Consider the following 12,925-nt stretch of genomic DNA (forward strand, 5'->3'; position numbering starts at 1 on the left):
ACTCTCAAAGAGGTCGTTTTGTGTAGGTTCTCAGTAATCCAAGTCATGGTAGTCTTAAGCGCTTGAAAAGAAGGTGAATGCACTTCTGTGTGTTTTCTAAAGACATTTCAACTTTCATCCAAGCAGCTTCTTCAGGTCTAAAACCAAAAGAGTCCCAGGTATGTAAACCGTAGTGTGGGTTGTCCCTTAGGAGGTGGTCACTGACCCACATTCACAGCAAGAGTAAAAGATGGCCTCTTTCGCTCCTCTTGCAAACCGTCTGTCTTCTGTGAACACTGGCATCCTCGAAAGAGTGAGCCTTATCTTTTACCTCGATAAGGGTTAGTCGAGCGTTTAGAACAAGGTTACACTCAAGAGCAAGAATGCCAGATTAGAAAATACCCAAAAGAGTAAGCAGCAACTCAAAGCTGTTTGCATTTAGCAGACGCTCTGCAGAGCGCTCAAAGGAGAAAAAGAAGCATCTAATATGCATGGGTCTCTGATCAACAGCAAGCAGGGCAGATACTCTGACTTCTTACTTGAAAAGCTGGCGTTATTAGCAAAAACAAAATAACTGTACACAGCAGTTATAGCTGTGCTGTGATTCTGTTTATATTTATGTGTAAAATGATAACTCTGCAACAAAAGGTCTCTTACTGTTCAGTCAAACTGTGCACAGCTGCTCTCTGTCACTCTGATAAGCCTTGCTGCACATGAACACAACAGAGAGAGCGGGGGGGGGGGGGCTTTTCCTATGTTAGGAAAGCAGCACTTTGTTGCAAAGTGTAAAGATACTGTCTACAGACTTTCTCCATCGCCATCCACTACACTGATATGAAAAGGCTAAACTCTAAAAGCTGGCAACACTGAACACCACAGTAATTACATGTCTGAGTACAGCCCTAATATTAAATCAAAACATTTGTTTGTTTTGTCTTGGGTTTTTTATGTCTAAACTAAGCAGTTTTTATATGTTTTTATATTTTATAACAGGAAGATAAACTACTGGTTATATCAGCTAACATGTTGGCTGTAGCTTAAGGGGCAAAAGCTTGGCTAATGCTGTAGGAGTTAAAACCCTGGCATACAAAGAAATGTGTTAGTACCAGTCGCACTCTATCTATCTATCTATCTATCTATCTATCTATCTATCTATCTATCTATCTATCTATCTATCTATCTATCTACATGTAAACTATGTAGTTTGTATTCAATTAGCTGTTTTGGAGGCTTCTCCATGCTGACGAGAATACATTTCAGAGTAAGTTGAACAGATGTCTCAGATTAACGTAGCATCTTCAGTCATGTGAAGGTGAAGTCACAGGAAAAATTGACTTCTACTTCCTGTGTAATAGAGGTTAGTGGGAGTGGAAACACCTACATGACTTCATGGTGATATGGGTATTCTGTGTTATTTGTATCTCTCTTACTCCTACGCACAATTCCCACATTCCTAAACAGAGTCACTGTACGCCATTTATGAATGTCTGCCTGCGTTTGCTCTCTCGCTGTCATGCTCGCTCTGTCTCCATCTCTCCCTCACTCTGATGATGGGACTTGTGGCTGGTGTCTCTGTAATACCATTACAGTACTAAGTGCCTCACAGGCTCAGTGCACTCTGTCCTTTGTTCATTTAGACTTTATATTTCAAAAGACCTCAATCCGATATCTCCACATTATTTTAAAAACACAATCACAATGCAGTTTAATCGAATGGGCCAGGTTGGTTCATGGCCTTCTTCCTCGTTTGTTTGTTTTAGCCGGTGCTAAGATTGTCAAACGAAAAAAACAAATAAACAAGAACAACATGATATTATTCAATACTAAAAATCTATTCTGAATTATATATAGAAACTCATTTACAATAGTATCAATACCATTTCAATACCAACTGCACTATCTTTGTCTCCTCCAGCTGACAGCTGAAGACGGCAACGTTAATGTGCTACACTGAGCTACACTTTAGGAGGAATTTCAGAGGTCGGTAAATCTCTCCTTTCAAAAACAGTGACGTATTAAACAGTTATTATAAATGTTAACCTGGCCAGCAAACGCATTAACATTAGCCATTCAACTATTAGGAACTACCCGATATTAACCATCTGTTTTCATTAAGGTAGAGGCTAGCAGACTGTGGTTAGATGAATCATTAGCCCTGGATGAATGGGTTTTGGATGGAGTGGATTATGGACCCATGGAGAACCAGGCTGGTTGCAGACTGTACAGCACAGCAGGTGAACTGAGTGTGGAGAACTAAACTGAGCAAGTAAAGAGTTAAATCCAGAGTGGGACAGGCAAAATTCAGTACTGGCGAGCAGAGCTGAGGATGTAAGCATTTGGAGACGGACGGAGCAGGGTGAATGATGGATGAGAGCTGGATGAGAGGCTACAGTTAGATGTGCACAGGATGATTGTGGTGGGAAGTGGTTGGAGGCTCAGCTGCAGGGGAGGGGGTGGAGGAGAGGGTTTAGGGTGTGGTTTCAGGGGAGGCTGGTCATCACGATTGGAAAGCATCACTAATGTGCCGGGGCCAGAGAAGAAGCGAGGTGGTAGTAGTGAGAGGAAGGAGCTGCCAAGCACTGAGGAGCTGAAAAGCTGCCGGTGAAGGCACAACAGTACTGAAAAGCACACTGTGAATAAAGACTCGCCTCACACTGCCGAGCGCGGGTCATTCCTGCTACGATCATAAACGTTAACTTTTCAGTTAGAGCCAACAGTGAGGTCAGCTTTAAAATGCAGGCAGCGACCGGTGAGTGCATCTTTTTGTTAGCATAACTAATACCACACTGTCCCATAATGCTCTTCTTCTACATTAGATTATTTAGATGTGTTAGGGTAGAGCAGCACAATAACTAGGCTTATTAGTAGTTTCTTGAATATATTTTAACTTCACAATCTGTAATCAAATGACCTAAACCATTTTCTAAAATGAATACTGATAATAATTTAATGTTAAATACTTATTTTGTATTTATTAGTTAGTTAACATATCAAGATATGACTTGTTACTTGTGCTGTTGCAGAATGGGTTCAAAATCTTCCCCATGGTACTGAAAATGGTATCGAGTATTTAGTGTCTTCCTTTGTATCTGTATTTACTTTAAAACTCGAGTATCGTGACAACAATAACCAGTGCTCCTATTTTGTTTGTGTTTCCTTTGTAATTAACTACATTTCATTATCATAAGGTGGAGTGGTAGCAACATTGGGTTTCTCTGAGATATAAAATTAGGGACCAGTTATTCTCCTCAGCTAGATACCAGATGTTATATTTAAGCTTCGACTTCTCAAAAAATAAAAAATAAAAAGCTCTTCAGCACCTACATCATATAAATATATTATTAACTGTTCTTATTATTTCCAAAAACAGCTCAGGCACAAATTCAATATAATAGAAAATGATATATGGAGATAAGAATATAAAGCCATTTAAAACAGTATTGGTCCAAACTGACATAAACTACAGTACAGTGATACTGCCACTGATTTTCAGGTATACTGTGCTGTGAGGTATTATCACCGCATTACTCAGCATTTATGCTGAAACTATGGATGTGCAAACAGGCTCAAAATTATATCACAATATTTCAAAGACATTTGTGATAATGATATTTATGAATGCAGAAAGAAAACACACACACAACATTTTATTGGTGACTGCAGCTTGCAGGCAAACATACTGACGCGGTTCGAGGCTGGTAGCGGCTCTGGTTGAGCCATAGCTCAAGCTTGTAAAGTCAAGTTAAAACTGGCAGTTAACTTCCAATTCACACACAGTATAGCTGTCACTTGAGAACGCACCATGTCAGAAACAAAATAATTTTTCATCCTCAGAAAGCAGGGGATGAATATACAAAGTTATCACAGATTTCCAAGTGTCAAGGACTGGAGTGTGAAGTAAAAAAGGAATTCAAAGAAAGCCACACAGTAAAGAACAAGCCTGCCAGGGGTAGGAAACAAAAGATTTTAAAGACCCTGGATTTGGATTTCAGTACAGCAAACAAACATGATATTACTAAATATCATCAACAGGCTAAATGAACTTCTGTATCCTTAGATGAGTGAAATAAATTAGCAAACAAACCAACAAACTAAATGATTTTACTATTACCAAATCAAAGCAATCTGTTGGTAATAATGGTGCCACTCTGCGTGGTTTGAATTATATATATCTAGACTCTAATTTGTCCATGTAAATGGTCTTCCTAACTCACTAAGGTTAATTATGGAGCTCCACAAGCTTCCATGCTAGGACCACTTCTATTTAGATTACACACTGTTTTTCAGGCTTCCCTTAGAGCTACGTATTATCTGCATAGCAATGAAAATGTGTGCTCTCCCTCAACACGACACATATTAAAACATTCCTGCAGTTTAACAGCAGAAATGTCTTAAAAGGTTAAAGGCCCGATGACTTCAGTGACACTGTGAGGGCTCCTGAAATCATTGTTGACTAGGACATGTTCTTCAGTGTTCACATTAATGCACAAATAGGAGACACACCAATTAGTTAAACTGCAGAAATGTCTTTAAGACGTAAAGGCCTGACCTCCCATTTTCTCCTTCTAAATTCAGATAAAACTCAGGTTATTCTACTTGGCCCTTAAATTCTCAGAAATATGGTATCGAACCAGATGCTTACTCTGGGTGGCATTACCTTGGCCTCCAGTAACACAGTGAGAAATCTTGGAGCCATTTTTGACCAGGCTATGTCCTTCAGTGCACATATTAAACAAATATATGGGACTGCTTTCTTGCATTGGCACAATAGCTCTAAAATTAGAAACATTCTGTCTCAGAATGATGGAGAAAAACTAGTTCATGCACTTATTACTTCTAGGCTTGACTACTCCAACTCATTATCATCAGGTTATCCTAACAACCCCTTGAAAGGTCCTTCAGCTGATCCAAATTGCTTAAAGGCCTCCTTTACCACCTTGTAAACACATCACTACTTTCCATCCACTGTTTCCTCTAATAATAATAATAATGCATTTTATTTGAGGGCGCCTTTCAGAAACCCAAGGTCACCTTACAAAAAACAAAATTAATAAAAGGAACAGTAGTCATAAAATACATAAAATAAGTTAAAATTACAAAACAGAGCTTGACAACAGATAAATTCAGCATTAAAGCGAATAAGCCAGTTTAAACAGATGTGTTTTGAGCTGTGTCTTAAATACGGAGAGGGAGTCAATATTTCTTAGTGCAGGAGGAAGAGAGTTCCAGAGCCGAGGAGCAGAGCAACTGAAAGCTCAGTTCCCCATAGTGATAAGGTGTGAGGACAGAACAGTAAGATGAATAGCAGATGATGATCTGAGAGGGCGGGAAACAGTGGTGATATGGAGCAGCTCACACAAATATGAAGGAGCAGATTTATGGACACACTTGTATGTAAGAAGTAAGATTTTAAAATTTATCCTGGCTTCTACGGGAAACCAGTGAAGCTGCTGAAGAACTGGGGTAATATGAGCACTTAACGGAGTGCAAGTTATGACCCGAGCTGCAGAATTTTGAAGAAGTTGGAGTTTATGAAGGGACCTTTCAGGGAGACCAAATAGGAGGGAATTACAGTAATCAATACGGGACGTAATAAGACTATGGACAAGGATGGCAGCAGCATGGGGAGTAAGGAAGGGACAGAGTCGGTGAATATTACGTAAATGGAAGTAAGCAGACCGGGTTATGTAATTAATGTGAGACTGGAATGAAAGAGTATTATCAAGTATGACACCCAAACTCTTAACCTGAGGGGAGGGAAGGGTGGGAGAACGTTCAATGTTAATGGAAAAGCTGTGGGATTTGGTTAAGATAGATGGTGTACCAACAAGTAAAACTTTATTTTATTACTGTTGAGTTTGAGAAAATTGGACGAGAACCAGGATCTAATCTCAATAAGACAGTCTGAGAGGGAGGTAGGTGGGAGGGATGAATTGGGTTTAGAAATGTAGAGCTGGGTGTCATCGGCATAACAGTGAAAATTTATATTGTATTTTCAGAATATATATATACCAAGAGGGAGCATATAAATAAGAAATAAAAGAGGCCCTACTACTGAACCCTGGGGCACACCAGCAGAAACAGGATAGAGAGTTGAAGAATGGGATTTAAATTGGATAAACTGAGTGCGGTCTGAGAGATAGGAGGTAAACCAGGTAAGCGGGGTGTGACTAATACCAATGGAAGCTCACCGGTTCAGGAGAATATTGTGAGAAATGGTATCAAACGCCACACTAAGATCAAGAAGGATGAGGATGGATAGGAGACCAGAATCAGCTGCCATCAGAAGGTCATTGGTAATCCTTAACAGAGCAGTTTCTGTGCTATGATTGGGGCGGAAACCAGATTGAAATTGTTCATAGAGATTATGGTCATTGAGATGTAAATGAAGCTGGGTGGCGACAACTTTTTCAAGAATTTTTGAAATAAAGGGGAGATTTGATATAGGGCGAAGATTATCAAAGTTATTGGGGTCTGCACCAGGCTTTTTGAGAGTTGGGATAACAGAAGCCTTTTTCAGTGCTTCAGGAACAATTCCAGTGTTCAGGGAGGAATGCATAATATTGGTTATGAGAGGAGCTAAAGAGGGAAGACAGGCTTTAACTAACACAGTGGGGAGAGGGTCAAGTTGACAGGTGGATGACTTAGATTTTTTAATGAGATTAGACACATCAGTTATGGAGGGAACAGTAAAGCTTGAAAATAACTGACAGGAAGACAGTGGGGGAACCGGGAAGTCTACTTCAGAGTCAGGAGCTCCTAAAGAGTTAAGTTGACAGTGAATATCTGAGATTTTACAAGTGAAAAAAGAGATAAGAGAGTTGCAAAAATCAACAGAATACATGTGGGAGGGGAATGTGTCTGGAGGTTTTGTAATTTTACTGAACAATGAATAGAGGGACCTGGAGTTACCTTCATTAGAACTAATTAAACCAGAGTACCAAGCAGATTTGGCTGAGGCAATGCAGTCCTTATAGAACAGAACATGATCATTGTGCATTTCTTTATGTACAGTAAGTCCGGTTTTCTTGAATAGACGTTCAAGTTGGCGTTCTTTAGCTTTAAGGTGACGCAATGAGACAGTTTGATGTTTAAGGGGAGCAAATATGTTAAGAAGGTTATGAAGGTTGACATTATAATGACAAACGAGTTCATGAGGGGTTGAGGAGCAGTGGATAGATGGAAGGTCATGGACAGCAGATGAAAAAACAGCTGGGTTGATATTACTAATCTTCCTAAAAGTGATATTACGAGAGATACAGGTTTTGGAAGCGCTTATGTTTGCATCAAAAGAAATAAACATATGATCAGACTGGGGAAACAATGTGGCTTTACAATGGGTGGGGGTAATGCCAGAACAACAGATCAAATCCAGGATATGACCTTTAGAGTGGGTAGGAAATTTTATGTACTGTAGAAGCCCAAAACTTTCCAGGCAGGAGGTAAAATCTCTGGAAAGAAAGAGGGATTTTATCATTGTCCATATGAATATTGAAGTCACCAGCAATGATCAGATTTGGAGAAAGTACAGAAAAATGAGTGAGAAGAGCAGAAAATTCATTTAAAAACTCCTTGTTTGGCTTAGGTGGCCGATAAACAGTACATATGATGGTGGGGGTAGATCCAGGGAGCTGCAGTGCAATGTATTCAAATGGATGGGAGGGAGGGGCAGAGACAGGGAGCACTTTCCAGTGCCTCCGGTGAATTATCGCGAGACCTCCGCCCCTCCCCGAGATGCGAGGTTGACAGGTGTAAACAAACTCAGATGGAGTGGAGTCATTGAGAGAAACAAAGTCATTGGGCTGTTGCCATGTTTCAGTCAAGCAAAGAAAGTCCAACTTACAATCACAGAGGAGATCATGGACGAGATGTCCCTTACCAGTGAGAGAGCGGAGGTTTAATAGACCAAACTTGATGCTGGAGTTACCATGCTGGACAGTAGGCTTAGTCGATCTAGCCAGGTGGGCCAGCACATTGTGGTCGACAGCCCGGTCAGTCTTGCGGGGAGGACAACGAGTTTTTCACCAGATGGACAATACTGAGTTAGTGTCACTGATATTGAACTTCCGCCGAAGCCCTCGGTGGATATACCTGTGGCGGGGCTGGAAGGCGATGTCCGGGTAGAAGTATAGAGCCACAGGTGGAGAGACAGCCAGGCAGAAATGGAGCCGCAAAAGATCCGTAGCAGAGTACTGGAGAAGAGCTGTCGCCGGGTGATGAATGATGGATAAAAAAACCCAGGTGAGCACGAGCCACACCAACACCCTGTGGAGCCGCATCTTAATCAGGGCCGAGCACTGAACACAAACGGAGGGACCGAACAACCAGCTGACAGCTGCAGCGCAAGCAATAGGAGCCCGCAAATGTTGCGAAAACAAGTCAAAACAGGGTTGCGCCTTAGATACTTGGTTCACATTGTCGTCAGCAACTGAAAAAAAATTATAATAAAAATAGTAATGGTAATAATAATAACCGGTGAGCAACGGCAGCCAAGCGCGGCAGCGTTCACTCGACCGGAAGCCACATCTATGTTTTGCCTGTCATATGGAGCAGCTGGTAGAGTCGTGCTTGTTTGAGATATTTGTTTTCATTTGGGTCACAAGTCACCAGCTGCTAATATCATCTTGATTGTAGTTTAACACTAAAGTTTTACCTTTTTGACACGACTGACTGCGTATGTCCACAATTCCCCCCAAAAATCCAATATAACGTGAGTGACGTGGAATCGTTTGTTTTACTTTATATTGTGAGCTGTTTGGTGAAAGACATTCACATTTTCTTAGAGACAAAGTGTTCCCTATATTAACAAAAAAAACATTTTTTATTACTCACGTTCACTGAAGTGGGAGCTAGAATCAATTTTCCAGACTATTTGTCCTTTGTGAGATCCATTGATGCCTCGGTTCTTGTAGTCCAGAAAGTTCTCCGATAACGTCTCATCTGGAAAGAGAGATGAATGAGAGCTCAAACCATACTGCACGTCCAAGCTTCTGAATTTCTTTCTGTAATGTAATGGCAACAAAATAAAATGATAGCTGAAACTACTGGTATTCACTTATACAACTGGACAAGTGGAAATCCTTTGCTTTGAGATAAAGTAAACTCTGGTTTTACATATCAGGACATGATTATTTGGCCCTTAGCACATCTGAAAATTAAATAAGCGCTTTATGTATGAATGTACCAGTCTGTTGTATCGTTGTGGAGAAATGTTGGCCCACTATTGATTTTAAACAATGCTTAAGTAGTTTTAGGTTTTTGAGCGTTCGCTTACATATGGCTCTCCCGTGGTCTTGCTGCGTCATTTTAACAACACCACCATGTCCACCACGAACTCTTCTGTGTACCAGAAGGTTTCCCAAAGTGTTACTTTATTTAAGTTACAGCCCACTAAAGGTGGTTATACAAGATACTGAATCATAGGGTGTAAATAATTTTTCACTCACTGCTTCTGCATTTGGCTTAGTGTTTATTAAATAAATGATTTATGATATAATAATACAACAATTATTTCTTCTAACATAACAGCTCATGTGCTGTTGCTCATCTCGGGTTGTATTTACCTCATTTTAAGACCTGCCTGATATGTAAAACCTTGGAATTAACTGGGTGTACTTTGTTTTTAATGTGACTGTATGTTTGCAGATACTGCCTATCTAGAACAGACTACCTGATGCATGACATGCCTGCTTGAATGAAAATCTATATCACAGACTTCAGAGCTATCAGCTTTTTCAGAGAAGAGCACTGAAGTTACATTGTTGCTTTGTGTCTTAAAGCTTCATTAGCAAGCCTACATGTTACCATTAGTCAAACAATAACATAAATACATACAGAAAAGTAAGTAAGGTAAATGACTACAAGTGGTTTGTGCATGCTGTAATATCCAGTTTCTAACTAACCACTTGTGCTCTCTATTTACACACATCTTTGATTTATTTTCCACCTCTGGGACTTATGCTGCCATTTTTAAACAAAGACAAATGGCACTAAAATCATGACGTGATAACCATCACAGCAGAGGACAGCAAACCAGAGTAGCATACTGTACAAAAACAAATAAGATTTTTTTAACACTACTTTCAGAGTCAATATATTTAAAACTCTAAAATCTCAAAGCACGTGACATCTTACCAACTAAATACATCCCAATCCAGTCTCCAGCATCCACTTCTTCCTTGATGTCCCATGTGATCACCAGGTCTTCGGACTGGCCTATGATGTAGTGGGAAGAGCTGATGGTAAGAGTGGAACGTGCATCTGGAGAGACCAGATCAGTGTCGCTGGTGGAGCGTGACAGTCCCAACATAAAAGCATCCTGGTTCAGGCCATTGACAGCAAAGGACTCAGGGCCATAGCTGTGCCGAACCGCATCCTTACAGCGCTGGCGGGTCTGGCTGCTGCGAGTTGGGGATGCCATGGCCGCCAAGCCCAGGAACCGATTTTGGTACAAGTTCTGCAACGACATACACAGAAAGAAGCTTTTAGCAGAATCAAAGCTACAAAAACACGAAGTACCTACAGTGGTTGAAAATTTGTGGCCTCTTTAAAATGTAAAAGTGCATTTTCATATACAATATAACTTTATTTGACTGGCTTTTGTAAAAACAAAATAAAAAATAGAAATCTGTCAAAAACTCGTTTAAAACAATAAAGTGACTGAATTCACGTTTTTATACACATTTTGATCACTATGGTGGTCAGTGCTCTCTCTTATGCTGCAGCTTGGTGGACACCAAAACAAAAAATATCCTCAATATCAACTCGATCACACAGTTGCACAACAATGCAATGATGATGCGCTGATAACAGAAAACGGTCATGTATTTTAATGTTGTCTGATGACTGACGTCAAACACAGATCTTCTTCCAGCTAGAAGCAGAGCAGCTTGTGTTTGGTAACACAGCAATATTCTGTTAATCGTTTAGCAGATTGTTTTTTAACTGTGACCAACAGCTGAAATGCAAGCTACTAAATCAGTGTTAAATCAGCCTGCCAGTCATCCTGTGCCACTGTAGGGACGCACCACTGCCTCTGTTCTTCTAATTTGACACTTCCAATCGAAAAAACAATCGTGGAATTTACCTTCACCTTTTTATTATGTGTGTATAGTCTGTGCTTTATCTCTTAGTTATAGTAAGTCTGTGTGCCCTAATTTAATATGCTGATGTGTCAGCTCGTGGGTCCCATTTGAACACTGACAGTGAGCCAGTTAGATGATGACACAGTTTTTGTAATTCTGTCTCTGTACTGAAGCTCTTAACAGTTTTTAACAAAAGCATGGCATTCAATTCAATTCAATTTTATTTTATTTATAAAGCGCAACAACAGTCACAATCACAACAACAGTCGCCTCAAGGCGCTTTATATTGTACAGCAGATCCTACAGTAATGGTAGGATCACAGTAGAAATTACAGCCATTCTGAGATATATAACCACATTTTCAGAGTCTCAACAGGAATTGGTCAACTGATGTACAAGCTGTTTCATGGTCAGGTCTATTAGGTCTCTGCCTATTATTCCTTGGCAGCCACACAAATAAAATATATGTAGGGCACTCTGAATGTTCAACTTGGATGTGTCAGTTTGTGTCAGAGGCCATCAATTGATTGATTGATTGATTGATTGATTGGTAATTTATTTCAACATGTGAACAATATACAAGTACATTTAGAAAAGAAATAAGAGAGAAAAAAAATACTATACAAATTACATACAAAAAACCATTCTGATTAATTTACATGTTGAAAGGGAGTGGGAAGAAGTATACACTTATTATCAATAGGCTGAAAAAACAAAAATAAACCTATCAGCAAGCAAAAACTGGCCAGTGCTTTCTTTCTGTTATATCACAGCAACACCAAAAGGCCTGGAAGACTCAGAACAAAACTTATGTGGGCGATACCAGAATTCTTTTCTTGATTAAGAAAAATAACTTGATGTCCAAAGTGTACAATCAAGAGACAGAGAGGGTTACAAGGATGGCAAACCACTAATTCCCCTCGGCAACTGGAAGAGCCTGCAAAGTTCTACAAAAAATTAACTTGCGCCAGAATGATGGGAAGAAAACAGCATGGAGGAGGAAAGGCACAACTCGTGATCTTCAGCATACCATGACATCTATCAAACATGGTGGAGACATGGGCACACTCATCATTTAAAAAACTGCATTTTGTATTTACTTGGTTTATTTTTGTCTCATATTAGAATTTTTGGATGATCTGAAACATTTCAGTTTGACAGACTGTACATTCACTTGACTGTAGAGAGGTAGTGCTGAAGGTTCAATGATGTCTTTTATATTTGTGAAAGCCAAGGCCTATTAACTTTTTGTTAGTATGATTAACTACAACTTTGCCAGCATAAAAAGGATTTGTTTGACAGCACTCACTGTCAATACAACGGAAAAGTCCAAGGAGCTCAGTGAAGAGCTATGAACGAGGATTGCAGATTTACACAAGTTGTGAATGTCTCTTAGAGCCATTTCTAAGCAACTCCAGATTCCAAGATCATCAGTCCAAACAACTGTATGAGAGTACAAGTTATTTGGATGTGTCACCGCTTTGCCAAAGTCTGCAAGAAGACCCTCAGATTAGTTAGGGTGTTCAGGAACAACTCAGGTCAACTGTCTTGAACTTAAAGCTGCTGCAACACTAGTCTCACTGTTGACAGTGAAGCCAGTTTTACATTATTATGGACAGAGGGTGCTGACCAAAATAACATGAAAACGTCTATCGTTTCATTTTACGCTATTGTTTGTGTCGTGGTGTCGCAAAATAAACTGTTTACGGCAATATTTTTTCATCGTTTTGATGGACACTGTAGTTGCCATATTAATTTTTTAAAGTTCTCTCTTTATCTTATATTTAAAACAGACAGGCGACTGTTTTCACGCGTTGCCGTTAGGAACAACGGCGGTACACCACCTGGGTCTGGGTGCAGTT

General features: G+C 39.9%; 1 protein-coding gene across 3 annotated transcripts in view; it reads right to left on the reverse strand.

Moving 5' to 3' along the window:
• The window catches only part of hecw1a (HECT, C2 and WW domain containing E3 ubiquitin protein ligase 1a), an 88,734-nt gene that overhangs the window by 60,260 nt on the left and 15,549 nt on the right, over positions 1-12,925 (reverse strand). For all 3 annotated transcript variants that reach the window (XM_013914450.1, XM_005747477.2, XM_005747476.2), the window contains exons 2-3: positions 10,114-10,435; positions 8,812-8,919 (exon numbers count right to left, since the gene is read on the reverse strand). In XM_013914450.1, the coding sequence (XP_013769904.1) occupies positions 8,812-8,919; positions 10,114-10,435 (430 nt within the window). The remainder of the gene's footprint in view (positions 1-8,811; positions 8,920-10,113; positions 10,436-12,925) is intronic.

The sequence above is a fragment of the Pundamilia nyererei genome, unplaced genomic scaffold (genome assembly GCF_000239375.1).
Source record: "Pundamilia nyererei isolate P.nyererei 1_Seehausen unplaced genomic scaffold, PunNye1.0 scaffold00198, whole genome shotgun sequence".
NCBI classification, from domain to species: domain Eukaryota; kingdom Metazoa; phylum Chordata; class Actinopteri; order Cichliformes; family Cichlidae; genus Pundamilia; species Pundamilia nyererei.